Source organism: Notolepis coatsorum, assembly GCF_963971535.1.
Source record: "Notolepis coatsorum genome assembly, chromosome: 7".
NCBI lineage: Eukaryota > Metazoa > Chordata > Actinopteri > Aulopiformes > Paralepididae > Notolepis > Notolepis coatsorum.
Window position 1 is genome coordinate 26,382,671 of NC_140171.1, and position 17,237 is coordinate 26,399,907.

At 41.1% G+C, this 17,237-nt stretch overlaps 1 protein-coding gene across 1 annotated transcript in view; it reads right to left on the reverse strand.

Moving 5' to 3' along the window:
* acsl1a (acyl-CoA synthetase long chain family member 1a) overlaps positions 1-17,237 on the reverse strand; it is a 60,094-nt gene that overhangs the window by 13,316 nt on the left and 29,541 nt on the right. The window contains exons 3-10 of the mRNA XM_084319100.1: positions 8,614-8,728; positions 8,296-8,360; positions 7,566-7,667; positions 6,301-6,400; positions 5,914-6,089; positions 577-609; positions 258-309; positions 93-166 (exon numbers count right to left, since the gene is read on the reverse strand). Coding sequence (XP_084175226.1) covers positions 93-166; positions 258-309; positions 577-609; positions 5,914-6,089; positions 6,301-6,400; positions 7,566-7,667; positions 8,296-8,360; positions 8,614-8,728 — 717 coding nt within the window. The remainder of the gene's footprint in view (positions 1-92; positions 167-257; positions 310-576; positions 610-5,913; positions 6,090-6,300; positions 6,401-7,565; positions 7,668-8,295; positions 8,361-8,613; positions 8,729-17,237) is intronic.

The window sequence follows — 17,237 nt, forward strand, 5'->3', positions numbered from 1 at the left end:
TTATAGCCAAGGTTGTTAAATATGAAAGAGGACAATATATTCATTTGTTACTGGGATTTACTAGCCTATGTTTGTCTTATGTCTTTGTTTACCTCTGTTATTCTAATGAAGGCGGCAGTGTTGGCGATCACATTTCCATGAGTAAGCACTGCACCTTTCGGGTTTCCTGTGGGAGAAGGTGGCAGTTCAAATATAATTCCGTTACGTCTATGTCACAAATATACAAATACTTACACCAGTATTTCAATATCCGTTACCTGTGGTTCCACTGGTAAAACAGATGAGAGCAAGGTCCTCTGGTGTAGGGGGCTGTAAACAAGATCACAACCAATCACAGATCTAAACCGATTGTATCGTAATTTCAGGGCTACCACTAAAGCGTAATGTTGATTTCTAGTAAGAGTGTAATTTACAGTCCAGAGCACCACATTGTTTTCCTATGAGAGACACGGTATTGCAGGCTGCGTTTAAAAACGCAACCTCCAAGTCACAAGATAAATGGCTCCTTATTAAATTGTAATGAGCTGATGTGCTCGTCTGTAAATAGTTTAAATGAAGTGTGTTGCTCCTGCTTACCATCGGCGGCTGATGATTTACTTTACCAATAGCCTGGGGACACAGAATTGAATAACAAAATGAGGATACATTTATACTCGACCACAAAGACATTTAGTCAGAGAAAAAAATAACACAGAACTACATTTAGTCATTTAGCTGATGCTTGTATCAAAGCAACTTACAAATTGTGAACAAGTCAGCAGGAGGGGTACATTTCTGGCGGCTAAGGGTCAGTGGCGTTGTTCATCAAATAGTGTCGAGTGCATAGTTGTATAGACATATTAGCACGATAGGTAGTTTGATTTGATTTGATTTGATATTTTTTATTTTCGTGTCTTACATACAGATGTATGCCCAGCCCATATGGGCTTACAAGACACATAACAATAAGTATATAATAATATACTTTACCAATTACTTAACAAATGACATAGACCAAGATGGCCATAAAAAAAGAAAAATACAAGAAAATACAATAAAACGTAATATAACACAAGCTGTACTCAATGTAAATAAACAGAAAAACAAGGTGAATTCAAATACAATTATATAGGATACAGTGTGTTTTGTCTCAGGTGCCATGCCTTCTCCAAAAATCCTGCAAAACCGAAGATGTCCTCCACAAAAAAACAACTCAACATACAGCTCTCAGACTGCCAAAACAAATCTGGGTTTGCAATTTGAATTTTTTCAAATAAAGCCCTCCTCAAAGTGGTGTACAAAGGGCAATAAAAAACAAAATGATATTCATCCTCCACCACTCCCAGATCACACAGAACACACAGCCGCTCCTCCTCAGGTTTACCCTGGAATCTACCCACTTCCACAGCCAATGGCAGGGTGCCAGACCTCAACTGGGCACACAGAGACCTCCGTCTTCTCTTTAAGTTTAACATTACATAAGGTTCAGTAAAATACTCATTTTTAATTGCAATATATTTTCTAAGTTTAGGTTTTTTCAAAATCTCCACCTTCCACTTATCCTGATGGATTGTTGATAATTTTGTTTTAATTATGTGAACCTTACACTGCAAATTGTTCATAAAAATCATACTCAAGTCAGTAGAAGAAAAAATCATAGACATCTCTCTTGACCAGGGATGACCGTGTGCTCTGTCCCAATTAAAAATCTTTTTAGTCACCCTGCCATTTGGCAGCTGGACCAGGCGGTTCCATAACCTCACCATTTCACCCTTTTGCTTGACCAAGCAAGAATCCCACCCCATGTCCCCTTCTATAGCCCCTTTTGGTGTGTATTTATGGACTCCTAAAAAGTATCTTATGGCCCGGTTCTGGATCGCATTACATTCAGGAGCATCATCAAAACCCCATACTCCAGCAGCATAAAACAAAACAGAACCCACCATTGAATCAAATAATTGTGTATATGTTGAAAACCCAAGGTCAGTGCACACTTTCATTTTACTCAACACGCCCCCTAGCGCCCTTCCTGCTGACTCAGACATTATTTTCCTTCCTTCTATGAAGCACATGTACTCATTAAAGGTAAAACCAAGATATTTATAAGAATGTGTGTAAATCAGAGGCGTTGGTCCAAATTGAAACTTATGACTACTCTGCTGTTCGTGTTTTTTCCTAAAGTGCATAATCTGTGTTTTTTCACTGTTAATCGCAAGTCTCCATTTCATGCACCAAGAACTCATAATATTCAACATGTTTTGTAAATTTGCTTCATTTTCTGCAAACAAAACAATATCATCAGCGTACAATAAAATACTTAGGATTATATTATCTATTGGAATACCAAGATTGGCTTGCTTGATTTCTTGCGCCAGGTCATTAACATAAAGGGCGAATAAGGGTAGTAGTATAAGATAGTAACATAGTACATAGTGGTATGGTACATAATAGTAAAAGACAGTATTAAGTACGTTTTTAAGATTGAAGAGGTGTGTTTTTAGTCGACTGCGGAAAATTGGGCGGGTTTCAGCTGTCCCGACTGTGGTGGGGAAGTTCGTTCCATCATTTGAGTGAGGCCATTGTGAAGCAGTTTATGCTCTTCCATTGTTAATACAATTGTTATTTGTGGGGTGAATTCCCATGTAGTTGTACAACATGCAATAAACTGGAAGGGTCAGAGCAGGCTGTTCGTGAGGAGACTCAGGGCCTTCAACGTGTGTGTGTGTGTGTGTGTGTATGCGTGTGCGTGACCGTGTGTGTGTGGGTGTAACATCAACTCAAGAGACACTAACAAACTGCACCAGCTGGTGAGGAAGGCTAGCTCCGTGAGAGTCGGACTAGACAATGGTTGCGGAGAGGAAAATGAGATAGACTGGAGACTGGACTGGATAGATCTGGAGAAGCCCTCCCATCCCCTCTATGAGGAGCTAGCTATCAGCTATAGACTCACAACACCCCCCCCCCCCCCACACACACAACACCACAAAGTGCATCAGTCAGTCAGTCCTTCATGCCAGTAGCCATCAGAGGACTAACAACAGCTGGAGAACTAACGGCTGGGAAAACTTGAGAACTGTTCTCGTGCAAGGACTTCGCCGTCACTCATTCACTCATTAGCACCTTGGATCTTATTAGTATACGCACATTTTATATTTATTGATAATCCGCCAGTTTACATATACCAGGGTAGACTAACAGCGCAGACACACCAGCCACGCGTGAAGGCAGGCGGGTGGGCGGGTGACCAGCGCTTCACTTTCACTCCCATGCTAACGGACGTAGCTGTGCCCACTGGCCGCACGACTCGTGGGCTGGAAGCGATCGTTTTCACTTTGGTTGGATTCAGAGGCGTGCGCCACGCAAACTTTCACAGAAATACACTCAATATCTGCATTATTACCACACATATAGATGTTGTTCAACCAGCTAATGTGTCTATCTTTCCCAATACAAATAAACCATATTACTATACTTTTTCAGGAGTACAGTCACACTGATCAGTGATCATTCTAAAATGAATTCTAACATTCTAATTAATTATGTAATAACTGGTTATACATGCGAAATAGACAATAGAACACTGGAACTGGAAATCTTTAAAAAATAGTCAAACGGGGACTGACTTCGCATATAGACTAGTCATTTACAGCTGTTCCAATGTAAATGTGCCTTCCTCCGTGCACTTTCGCCCGCTCTGAAGTCGGACTCGGTGTGCCCGGCCTAGCATGCGTTCTCGCGCGGAACCCGCAAGCGCGGCTGGTGTGTCTGGGCTGTTAAGACTCAGTATGGAGTATTCCACATTGTACTTAGTAGATTTAGTTAGCTATATATATATTTTCACATGGGGTTGGCTTTAGTTTCCTATATATATTTTCACAGGATATAATCTGTATATGATACTGGGGGGGGCTGTACATACATAGTGTTATTATTATACATATGTCTCACCTGTCCGGCTGACCAGACCCTCACCTTTATTTTTGTATTCATATTTTATCTTGTTCTTTATATTTTTATTTTCATATATTTTTATTTTCATACATTTCTATTACCCTGTCTGTACCACCTCCACCTCCTCCTCCTCCTCCTCCTCCTCCTCCTCCTATGACCGCTGAATTTCCCCAAGGGGAATCATAAAGGAACACCTTATCTTATCTTATGTGTGAATTGGATAAACACATGTTTGTCCAAGCCTGTATTTATAGGACTGGCCATATACAGGTTTCTTTCTTCTTTACATTGCTATTGTTAATGCTACCGTTTATTGCTACGGTTTATTGGCCTCGTCTTCGTGCATACTGTAGGTCTCACGAATATTTAGTTTTTTGAGAATGTTAATATATGAATAATGTGGGAAAATGTGTACACATTGCTGGACGTGTGCACTTCTTTTTTTATTAGAAGATTAAGTGTCTCAGACTGTGCCAATTGCCTGAATAATTCATTCTCCGAAATTATGGACAAAAACCAGAACCCTCTTTTCTTCCACACCACAAATTAATTAGTGCAATCTACTGCACAACACATCTTTTCATTTGTTTGCCCAACGTCCAGCTTTTCCCGGTTGTGCTCACACATCTGTCATACCATTGCAGAGAACCCCATCTATAGGACACATCTGTCATACCATTGCAGAGAACCCCATCTATAGGACACATCTGTCATACCATTGCAGAGAAACCCATCTATAGGACACATCTGTCATACCATTGCAGAGAAACCCATCTATAGGACACATCTGTCATACCATTGCAGAGAAACCCATCTATAGGACACATCTGTCATACCATTGCAGAGAAACCCATCTATAGGACACATCTGTCATACCATTGCAGAGAACCCCATCTATAGGACACATCCGTCATACCATTGCAGAGAACCCCATCTATAGGACACATCTGTCATACCATTGCAGAGAACCCCATCTATAGGACACATCTGTCATACCATTGCAGAGAACCCCATCTATAGGACACATCTGGCATACCATTGCAGAGAAACCCATCTATAGGACACATCCGTCTCCTATCCAAGAAGTAAATTGCACGATAGGCCAATGAAATGCCATGCTGTGAGATGAGTGGACCATCAATCAGGAGAAAAACATGTATTTTAGAATGATATATATTTTTGTGGAAAATAAAGATGAACCTTTCCACATAAATATCTTGAAGGTTAATGGCAACTCATATCTTGAAGGGTCAATTCTGAATTTTGGACCCCTAGCTTTATTTCCTATCCATCGATGATGTTGTCAAAAGATGGAGTCCTATCACAGCACAATCCATGCAGTCTTCATCCACAGCTCCCCCGCAAAACTAGTGGGGGGGGGGGGGGGGGGGGGGGGGGCATTAGGTCAACCACCTTTTCCATCTATTAATATGCAGTAAACATTATGTTTTGAATCTCACCTATTGCTGATGCTGTAGGGATGAGAAATTAGGTTATTCTGTTCACGTATCACACAACATCAGCTCCCCTGTTATCTGAAGGACATCGCGTTAACAACAGCCACTGTATCCATAACAAATGTAGTCCTCAGTTTAGGTTCACATTCGGCATTAGTTGCCCTCGTAAGACTCTCTATTGCTCAGCTGCTAGTTATGACAATGTAAGCAGATAGAGACGACCCACCCATTTAAGCCAAATCTACATTGTATTCGTTGGTCTATCATTTTGGTGATGATGACCCACATATACAGTACTATGTGCCTTGACCGAAGTAAACCCAACTCAACCTGCTATAAAGAGTGATAACGTGTGACGCTCCTCTCGCCTCCAGTTCCTCCATGCTGATGATCAGAGCTTCATTCAGATCAACAACACGGCTATAAAGAGTGACAGCGTATTACAATGCTCCATGCTGATGATCAGAGCTTCATTCAGATCAACACTACTGCTATAAAGAGTGACAGCGTATTACGCTCCTCTCACCTCCAGTTCATCCAAGCTCAGGATGTCGATGCCGCTCTTCTGCCCCCTGTCCACCAGCTCGGTGTCAAAGGCCTCCATGAGGACGATGGTCTTCACTGTGCTCTCTTTACCGCTGAGACAGTCCAGGATCAACGTGGCTTTGTCTGCTACGTCGCAGATCACCGTGGCGATGCCAGCTAGACACACAAGGCATGAAATTAGATGTGGTCACATGGTGCATATATTTATTAGATTTATTTATTAGATTTAAGTACAGTATACAAGTAGACCGGTCTAGATGACAAGAACCTAGCGGCCTTGAGAACTAAGGTGAGAGGGTGCATTGTTAACAGTGATCAGGCAGTGCCCAGTCTGCAGCCTTGTAGATAACACGGAAAAGGTACGTACCTTGGTCAATAATGTAGTCGATGGCCTCTTTGCCTAGTGTGTCATACAGTGGAACCGCAACGAGGGAGTATGTGTAACAAGCCAGCTCTGAAATGGTCCACTGAAAGAAACCACACAGATTGGTCAGAGGTCAAAAGTCACAAATAATAAATACAATTTTAAAAAGTATACATTAAAACGTTAATGCAAGTAAAATGGAGAAGAGAAAAAAGCAACAAATACAAGTATGTAATAATCAGTTTTGAGTTACGGCGATGATGTCATTTATGGACATGCTGCTGCTTCCACTCTTAAACCCCTTGACTCGCTCTGTCACTCCGATTAATTTACTGGTGATAGCTATGATCATTGATTCCTCTATAATAAAGTTGGTTGGCCTTCTCTTGAAGAGAGGCGCAAAGAAACATTGGCATTTGTTTATTTACAAAGCTACTGTATGTCACAATGTTGCTAGATTGGAACTCTGGGCCAAATTGAACTCACTAAAATAAAAATATGCTTGTGCTAAATGTTCTGATCTAGGAAAGTCTGCCTTTTCCTTTAATGCTACTTGACTCATGGAACATCCTTCAACACACTTTAAAATATGACTCTTCCAACCTTTGCACAGTTCAAAAACATTATCACAAACCACTAGGGGTGTAACGATGCGACCTCACAACGATTAATTTCAATTACGATTATTCAGGCAACGATTCAATGCATCATGAAATATCTTCATTTGACCACGATTCGATTAATTTTTTATTCATTTTCTATCAGTTAATTCCCCCAAAAAATGTTGAATACACAAATGTGGCTGGGGGAACTGATTCACTCAGCATGAATGGACTATAAGTCAATAAAAACAATACACACAAAAAAATAACATTAAATCTTTTTGTTCCCGGTTATAATAGATTCTAACATTTTCAAATCGATGCAGTTAAATAGTCACATTAGAATCGATGCATTTCGATTAATCGATGCGTCATTACACCCCTACAAACCACAGTATATCAATATGCAACTGTTTTAGCCGGTTTTCTTTATTTCTATCTTTGTTTTTATCTAATTGTGTTACTACCTTTTGTTTTGTCTTATTTATGTCTGTTTACTCAACATCATTGTAAATGAGGGCAACCTCAATGGTCTTCAGAGTTATTTTTTAATAAAGGTTTGATGATGGTGATGATGATGAATGTAATGTATGAATAATAGAGAATAAGGAAGGTAAAAATGCAACATTGCATATATAGATGTCCTGGTTCCTGGTGTTATCTTACCTCTGGCCTGTTCTGGGCAAAGATTCCAATATACTTGTCTCCAGTTACGGCGTGTCCTCTATGGAGAAGAGCAGATCCAACGTACTCAGCTTTATCCACCACCTACAAACAAATACAACAGTACATTTGAGTTCCAATGAAGCAGCTAAGAGTTTGGTTTGGATGTGTTGCTTCCAGTGTCTACAGTTTACCCCGCTCACAGTATACTGCATATTGACTAGATTCAGACCTGGGCAATTACGGCCCACGGGCCACTTCCGGCCCTTTGGGCGTCCGTGTCCGGCCCGCGTTACATTTTTCAATGGGAGATAATGAATATTGAGCAGAATTAACTTCAAGTTATCATTGGTTCAGCCCTCCAACACAGTTCAGGTTTCTCACGTGGCCCCTTGTAAAAGTGAATTGCCCAGATATATACCAATTTCCTCTCTGTGTGTTCAGTGGAAAGCTATCCGTCTGCAAGCTAGCCTAGCACAGCACAAAAGAAAGCCGATAAGGACCACCTCTCCGGGAGTTTTAAGCTAGGCTAGCTGGTCCGTATCCGCTTCCATTCATTTGTGCTAAGCTAGGCTAGCTTGCAGCCGGATAGCTTTCTACTGAACCGGACACAGAGAGGAAATTGTTATCCATCTTCTTGTCCGACTCTGGAGACGACGGTAAGCGCATTTCCCATAATGTTGGCGTGTTCCTTTAATGGACATTTTCTTTCGACACATCTCCCATCTCCTACCTCTTTATAAGACAGCCACTCGTAAGGCTGGTCAGGTTTCCTAGATCCTAGACAAGGTCCATTATCTAGGAAGGAAAAACAAAAGCATCATAAAATGACACTCGCTCTTCTAACGCTGCACCATCTTAGTCAAGTAGCCGGTTGGTTTGGTGTCAAGACGACGTTTTGCATGCCTTTTAATTTATAGCCATTTCCTGTCAAATGATAAGCACATCTCTGGTAAGAGACCTCGATATAAAGTGTTCACTCTGCATGAAGGAAACACATTTATTTATATATCTTTTTACATATGACTAATGAGTAAACTCAAGAACTTACCTGACACCCTTAGCCCTCGTAGGAAGACCTCATACATGGTTTTTGCGTCGCTGTAATAGTATGTCATGTGTTTGTCGTTGTCGTTCAGAACAGATCTCCGTGCGTATTCTCCACCCTGCGAGAGATGAGGAGGACAATTACATATTTTTTTTGCTGAACCCATCCAATTATTTTGGCCTGCCAAACAATCTTTTTTATTTTTTATAAAATTATTATTATTATTATTATTATTATTATTATTATTATTATTATTATTATTATTATTATTATTATTATTATTATTATTATTATTATTATTATTATTATTATTATTATTATTTAATAAAAAAATTATTATCCAGCTTAAAGCTGCTGGTGCCTCTGGCAGTCTGTGGTTTTCAAGCCACAGTGCAAGGCTTGAAAAGCGACGGCAGAGCCAGCTCCATCTCTACTGCTCCATTTCTGCTATAGTAAACTCACTGTTTAAACCTCGTCTGGCATGATGTTGACAAGTGCCGGTGATCATTTCATTGATTGCTTTAGTATTGAGAAATTTAGCACTGTGCTGCATCCTCTCACCAGGCCCGAATCAAAAGCCATGACGCATGTCCATTTCCAAAATAGGAAGCTCACAGTATAATCGGATGTGTTTGCATATACCGGTAGTTCTACTGTGGAAATGGTTGTAAACTGTACATCGTAATCAGTTTCATAGTAAATGGTAAAACATTTATCCAAAACGCTTTACAATTTGTTCCTCACATTTTACCCATTCACTCACACACCGATGGCGGAGGCAACCATGCAAGGTGCCAACCTGCTCATCAGGAGCAGTTAAGTGTCTTGCTCAAGGATACTTCCGACACGCTGCCCAGGAGGAGAGGGAATCGAACCGGGAACCTTCCAATTACCAGATGACCGCTCTACCTCCTGAACCACTGTCGCCCCAAGGCCAGTTACACATGTAACTGGGCAACTTAGATGGAGCCAATGAAGCCTATGAAGCTCATTATAATGTTTGGTATGATCTACAGTTTGCAACCATTTCTCCAGTAGAACATATTAAGACACATTTGATTATACTGTGAGCTTCCTATTTTGGATCATGTATCATGTACTAGTCAACATCAAGCCAGTGTAACAAGGTTGAAACTGTGCAATGGTGGCCCCTTGGTGTAAACTCCCCCCTGAGTTAAATACCACCTCAATTAGATCATTTTCAGGTGGTGGAATGGATAAGAGCGTGGTGTTTAAAGGGGACATGTACTGCTATTCCTAGCACTATTTGGGCAACTTTACACAATTCCTGTTAGTCTATTGAAGACATCTGTACGTTTTTTTTTTTTTTTTTTTTTTTTTAATGCATTTTTATATTTCTAATCAAGTACTCAAAACCATCATTTTCCAGCTTCAAGATTTCAGGCTGTTATGACCTGGCTCCACCCATAAGCACTTTGAGTGACAGTCAGTCCACACAGTCTGCGACTGGTAGACAGAGAGAGATAGAGATAGAGAGAGAGAGAGAGGGGGGGGTGCGAGAGAAAAAAAAGACAGGCCGTCTCTTCCTTTAGTTTTTTCTCTCCCTGCGGCAGCTTGTGGGGGGGGGGGGCCTCCCTTCCTCCCCTCTCCCGTGTGGCGCGGCAGGTCCCCCCCCCCCCCCCCCCCACAAGCTGCCGCAGGGAGAGAAAAAACGCAAGGAAGAGACGGCCTGTCTTTTTTTTCTCTCGCACCCCCCCCTCTCTCTCTCTCTCTCTCTCTGTCTACCTGTCTACCAGTCATTTAGCTATGCCTCGCAGTATGAGGAAGTGGTTTTCCACTCGCTGTCTAGTCTATGTAGATTGTGGGCGGGCATTAGCTACAACCACAGAGCCAATCACATCACTGTCTTCTACCCAGAGCCTGAATGACGTGACTCAGGCCTTCAAATCAGGATGGACTAATTTACTGGAGCAGGAAATTATCTGAGCTGAATCAGAGCAATCCGCCAATATGGTATTTAGACACTAAAACACATTGATACTAACTCCTATTACTATAATACAATGCTAGAGACTGAAAAATGACATGTATAGTACATGTCCCCTTTAACATACAGTATGTAGTCACATGGTGCTGGTGAGCAGAGGGTTCGTGGAGGACATGGTGCAGAGCCGAGTGCCTGCTAGTACCTAGTGACGTTAACACCAGCCAATGTTTTTTTTTATCCACTTTTTCTCCCATTTTCTATATTTTTTCTCCCATCCCAATTTCGTATCATCCAATTCAACCCTCCCCTGTCACGAACGCTGTTTCTTGCCTCCCACAAGCCGGCTGCAATGTGGACTAAGTCATACATAGCACAAGTCCCCTCCGGTACTTGAGGTAACAGCAGTCTCATCTTTTCACCTGCGCAGCTCGATCTCTCAGTGGCGAGGACTAACGCGTGGGAGGCTCACGCTGCCCCGACACTTCCTGATTCTACTGCGCAGGCGCACCAACCGACCTGTAGGAGTCGCTGTCCACAACGCCCGATCCCCACCCATCAGTTTCCCACCCCCTAATACGGCCAATGTGTATTAGTATGAACGACCAGCTAAACTGAAAGCAATGTGGAGCGCTGGGCTCGAACAGGCAAGCCCAGCGTCTCCGTCATTCGTGGCGAGCGCCTTGCCCACTACGCCACGTAGCCGCCCAACACCAGCCAATGTTTAATAGGTAATAGTTCTATGGCAGTCTGTATTGCATGTACATTTGTGTACATAAGGGATACAGATTGAGCTATACAATCACTGCACAAACAATACAAATGCATCAAAATCTTTGACACTCCAGGCTCTGATAATCCCACCCCAAAAAATGTATGGGATGGAAGATAATTCACTTTTAGTTTTCAGTCTTAAATAATGCTTAATCACAAAAACATTTAGCCATTTAAGGCGTTAAAATTCGGAAAATGAATGAATATTTGATATGGTACATAAGGGATACAGATTGAGTCCTGGTTTGAGGGAGGAGGGTTAAAAGAAAGAGAATCACTTCCACGTTTCACCCAGGTGATCAGAACATGTCTCATGGCACACATGTTCGACCAATTGTAATGGACTTTAAGAATTCACACACTGCACGTTATTCCTGTGCCACAGGACAGTTCAGTCAATATGTTTTAACATAATGTCTCTCTCTAAAATCCCTGGCACAGTGTGCTACTACTAGGGGTGGGGGGGAAATCGATACATAGTAGTATCGCGATACAGGGACGCCAAGTATCGATATTTAATTATTCATAAAAAGAAAAAGGTGTATAAGGAAGTTGCATTGTTCATTTCAATACCTGTAATAGTACAGTAGTCCACACACACATGTGCATTCAGTTAAGTTGGAATATGACTGGAATACAAACAGTTCAGTTTGTCAGGTACATGCAACAAAGATTACAGTGTTTACATCTGTCTGCTTGAGAAAATACCATGTTCTGCAATAAAAATGATTGAAGTGAGATGAACAGACTGAACTTTATTTTATTAGATAAAACATGTTGACAAAGTTTTACTTTGCAGTTGAAAAAAGGTAATAAATTAAATTTGATCCCAAAAAATTAAATAAAAATAAAAAATTCGCAATACTCAGTGTATCGCGATATATTTAGTATCGCGATACTATCGTATCGTGACGCAAGTATCGCGATAGTATCGTATCGTGAGGTCTCTGGCGATTCCCACCCCTAGCTACTACTATACACCATGTATACTATTATCGATAAGAGTATACATTGTCTACAGTGTATTGCCATTCTATTATTGTCATGTTCAATTCTGTACCTCCCCCTCCCCCATGCTGCTATGACACCCGAGTATCCCCAAGGGGATTGAGGAACACTTGACTTGACAAGAACCCTCCAATTTGTATGATGTCACTTGGATGTCAAACCTGGGACTCAATAATTGGGGCACTGAAGTTTTTTTGGGCTTTTTTGTGTGAGCTCTTTCACACGAAGGAGATTTAAATTCTGGTTCAGCATGGAAGCAATAGCAGGATATAAACCTGATTTGGCTTTGAGAACTAAGAATAAGAACTAAGAATAATCTCTGCCTTCTGCCCCATTCCTTTAGGAGAGCGTGGTACATACTGAATTAACTGCCCTGGGGCACAGGAATGACATGCGAATTCTTAAAAGAACAACATTATGGGTTGCTTAAGCTTACCGTCTTCTCCAGAGTCAGACATGAAGCTAGATACCAATTTCCTTTCTGTGCATTCAGTAGAAAGCTATCCGGCTGTAAACTAGTCTAGCCTAGTACAATTGAATGGATTCAGATACGGAGCGGCTAGCCTATCTTAAAACTCCAGGAGAGGTGTTTAGGCTAGCAGCTCTGCATTCACTTTGTGTGACAATCAATCTACATTCTAAAAGGTTTATTTCCTGTTGCAATGTTTGCTAATGTAATAACTGACGGTCCAACCTGGCCCCTAGCAACAGAATCCCTGTGAAACAGTCTATAACAGCTTTTGGCTCTGTTGCACCACAGGGTCACTATTGTACAACGCTGACTATATGATGTACAACATACCGGGACCACTAAAACAAGGCCAGTCATGTCTTGGCACGCAGACAGTGGAAAAATATACCTTCAATGTCTGCCATTTGTTCATAATAGAGGTAGGGATGCACCAATCTGACTTTTTCAGTCCCGATACCTAGGTTTGAGTATCGGCCAATACCGATACCCATTGTCCAAATTATTTTTCCAAAAAAGTAAAAAAAATTATTAATCCACGTTTTATTTTTTTATATTAAAATATATTTTGTTTTTAAGAATTGTAAAGGATCACAAGTGTGTTTTTGATTTGTTGTAAACAAAGACAGAAAATAAACATTCATTCAATTAATAAACTGTATGCCTCACTGTCACTGTGTGGAAGAGACTGGGATCATTCTTTTGTGCAAGGCAACATCAGGCTAGACTTAAAACATTACTTTCCTAACTTAGTGCAACTAAATGTAACAAATTAACACATAGATATAAATGTACTGAATGGTTATTTCTTATTTTATAAAAAATAAATCAGATATATTTTCTTTTTTTTACCGATACCCGACCCAGCTATTTGACTGATATCGGCGGCCGATACCGATACCAATATCGGATCGGTGCATCTCTAAATAGAGGTGCGCCGATAATATCGTTAGTATTAGTATCGTCACTGATCCAGTTGCTAAGTTCTTGCACTCAGTTTGACAAAAAGCTGTTCCAATACTTTAATGACGTAAGCTTCAGTGCAAGGTAAAACCTCAGACTCAGTCCTGTGTAATTATTTTTCCAAAAAGTCCAAACTAGTTGGCATGAATTTAAAATTGAGAAGTACTTTGCATCAGTACTTGTGTGAGCCGGTCCACTTAATTAAGTATTCTGTACTGAACTCTGTTCTACAAAATTGATATTTGGTGCACCTCTACTTCATACACTACAGCCTGAAGTGACGGTGCAACTCTACTTCATACACTACGGCCTGAAGTGACTAAAACAGATGAGATGGCAACAAAGCATGACTGGAATGAAGTCGAGACCCCGAGGGACAAATGAACCGAAGGTTTTTCCGAGACGTGTCTGGATATGGTCATTCCTAGCAGATTTCATTCCCTGCTACTTTTAAGTTATTCGCACAGTTCTTTTATGTAATTACAGTGCTAAGAAGGGATCATCAAACTTGAACTTGTGTCGAGGCGGAAGCGTTTTCAAATAGCCTGTGCTGTGGGCGCGCCCACAAGCACACACACACACAAACAGACACAGAGGGGAAGAACAGGAGGATAGCAGGAATGTAGAACTGGCACAAAATATCAGTTTGGTTTGTCTATTACTAAATACAGCACGTCAGCCCAACAGGCTTCATAGCTGACGTCAGGTTTGCAGTACCTTCGGTTTAAAGGCATAATGAGTAGAATTATCCCCCAAAAAACTATTTATAGACTCATACAAACATAATCCCTCTCAATCATCACTTATGACTAGGGTTGGGTACCGAACTATGTACTTTTAAGGGTACCAACCGAATTAAATTGATACTCATACTCAGTACAGATTCACGCTAAATCAATCTGTACCAAATTCCGGTACCATTACATGTTTAGTGTAAGAGTGTAATATACCGTCCCATCTTTTGGGTCTTTGGAAAAAAAAATTATTACAGAGAAACCTTTTAACATGCAACCAGAAAAGCGTCCATTTTCTTTTTACTCAAACTTGAGGACTGCATACTTTTTTTTTGTTAAGCGTTACAAGCGTATCTTTATACTTATTGCACATGCATAAGCCTGGTCTCTTTTGAAAGATAACATTCTGAAGTTTCTTACACAATAAAGAGTGCTAATGAAATAGAGTAACATAGGGCTGAAGTTGAACTTGAGTTGTACTTGTGTACTCACGTTTTTCTGTAGTAGTTACAATATCCAAAATAATTATATCCCAAAAAATTGGTATAAGCTGGAAAACACTGTGGGTCCATAGCCTGAAGTCTTATGTAGTACAATTTCATAAAAGTCTGTTCAGAAATGGGTGATTAACTCATTCAACGCCAGTCACGAGTATAGTCGGGTTAACTACTAGCCAACCGTTCAGCGCCAATCATGAGTATAGTCGGGTTTTAATCGTTATTTCTTTTATTAGCTATATCCATTCATTTTCATCCATCCAGCCTTATCATTGAGAATGGGTCTGAGCTCACAAAAGGGCAAATACCGCCGCCTATGCCTTCCAGCAGAAACTCCAGAAGAAACTCTTATTAGAAATGGTGTAGTTTATTTTCAGGGCCGATCTGAGCCGGGCGGGCAGGGTTTAAATACTCAGACGAGGCAGGCCTTTACAACGATGGCATGGTACACTAACCCCGCCCGCCCGTTCATGTGTAACGCTCTGTAATGTGGGACGGACCTCCACAAGCAGTATTTGGAATGGCGATCATAAATAATTGGATTATTTCTTTTGCATTACATCAGATACCAGGTAAGGACTCTATATATAAAATCTTGCGTTGATCTGATATTTCTTTCTACCCCGATCACGGCTGTCTGTGTGTGTGTGTGTGTGGCTGTGTGCCGTTGAGTGGGAGGAGGTGGCGGGGAGGGGCCCTTTTCATTCTTGCATGAGGATAATAATCTAGCGTTGATTTCAGGATGATTAGATAATCAGGCGAAAAATGACAACGTGTTTAGTGTATTCCACTAAAGGGCTATTATCGCCTCTTTTCCTGGGATTACTAAGAATCACCAAAACTATATTCATATTCAAAACGGTATAAAACGGAAATGTACGGATGAAAGAACAATCCGTTTTGTACATGTTGACTGGAAGCAACTCACTGACAATCGACGGGTGTATTAGACCCATAGCTATAATATAAGATATATTTTAAGCACTCGCAAATCTCGCAGTCCCCCCATTGATTAAAGCGATGGCGTACTAGTGCTCTCTGGCGCATTAAGCGATGGTGCAGAATGAGTTAAAGGGGAACTATCTTATAAATGGCCTTTTTGAGTGTTTAGCATTGTTTCCTAGCTATGTGAACTTATATTAATATGATCTATGTCTCAAAATTCTCATATTGGCGCATTCTTCCAATTCTCCTCTCACAATATTCACCCTCACTGAACTGAGTCGTTTGAAAATGTGCCTATATGTGATGTCAGAGAGACACCGCTGCATGTTAATGTTGAGATAGACGACGACGCCCGCAGTGGTTTAGGTGGCACCTGCAGCCCAGGCTCAAAACAGCTCGAGATCTTGAGGTAGAAAAATGCTGTTTTTGAGGACTTGATTAGAAATACAAAACAATGAATAAAAAAAATATATATATTACAGAGGTGTTCCATAGACTCACAGGAATTGTGTAAAAGTGCCCAAATAGTGAAAGAAATAGTAAAATAGTTCCCCTTTAAGAGCGATTTTTGTAAACAGTGTAAAAAAAAATAAGATTCTCCAGTATTCCATTTCCTCATTGACGGCAATGCATTCTGTGTGTTTTTCACTTCTGGTTTTCGCTCGTAAATTTCACCTAGATCCCTGATTCGCACAACCCCACATGGGGTATCATTGGAAAGCTACACTCATTGGCTACAACGCTGTCCAATAATTCACGCAATTGGCGAATGATTGCCAGTTATAGAGCCTCGGGAGTCCGGGGTGGTAATCTGACACTCTTGTGTACAAAGTCGCACGCCTGACATATCGGCATGTAACTCGAGAACCGAGGCAACAAATAGGGCTTTAATTCTATAATATGTTTTATAAAAAATGCAGACCCGAGCCGCTAGCCGCTCGCAAAGTGCCGTGTTCCGCCGGCGGGCACATCGTCCCACAAAGGGCCTGTATATGGGCCGTTGCATGTTAAGAGGTTAAAAAAAGGTACCGTTGGGTACGATACCGAATTCCAGGAACTGGTACCGGTATCGGTTCAAATGTGAACGGTACCCATCCCTACTTATGACCCACTAGGAATGTGTGGGGATGTTTTATCTGTTTATTTCCCTCTGCCTGTATTTTATTACTTTGCTGTGCTTTGGACATTTCTGGGCATCAACCTTTGGGCAGCGAGTGCACGTTATGTGCACGTTGTGTGCATGTTGTGTGCATGTATCCCCCTCCCCGATTGCCATTGTGCCACGTGGAATG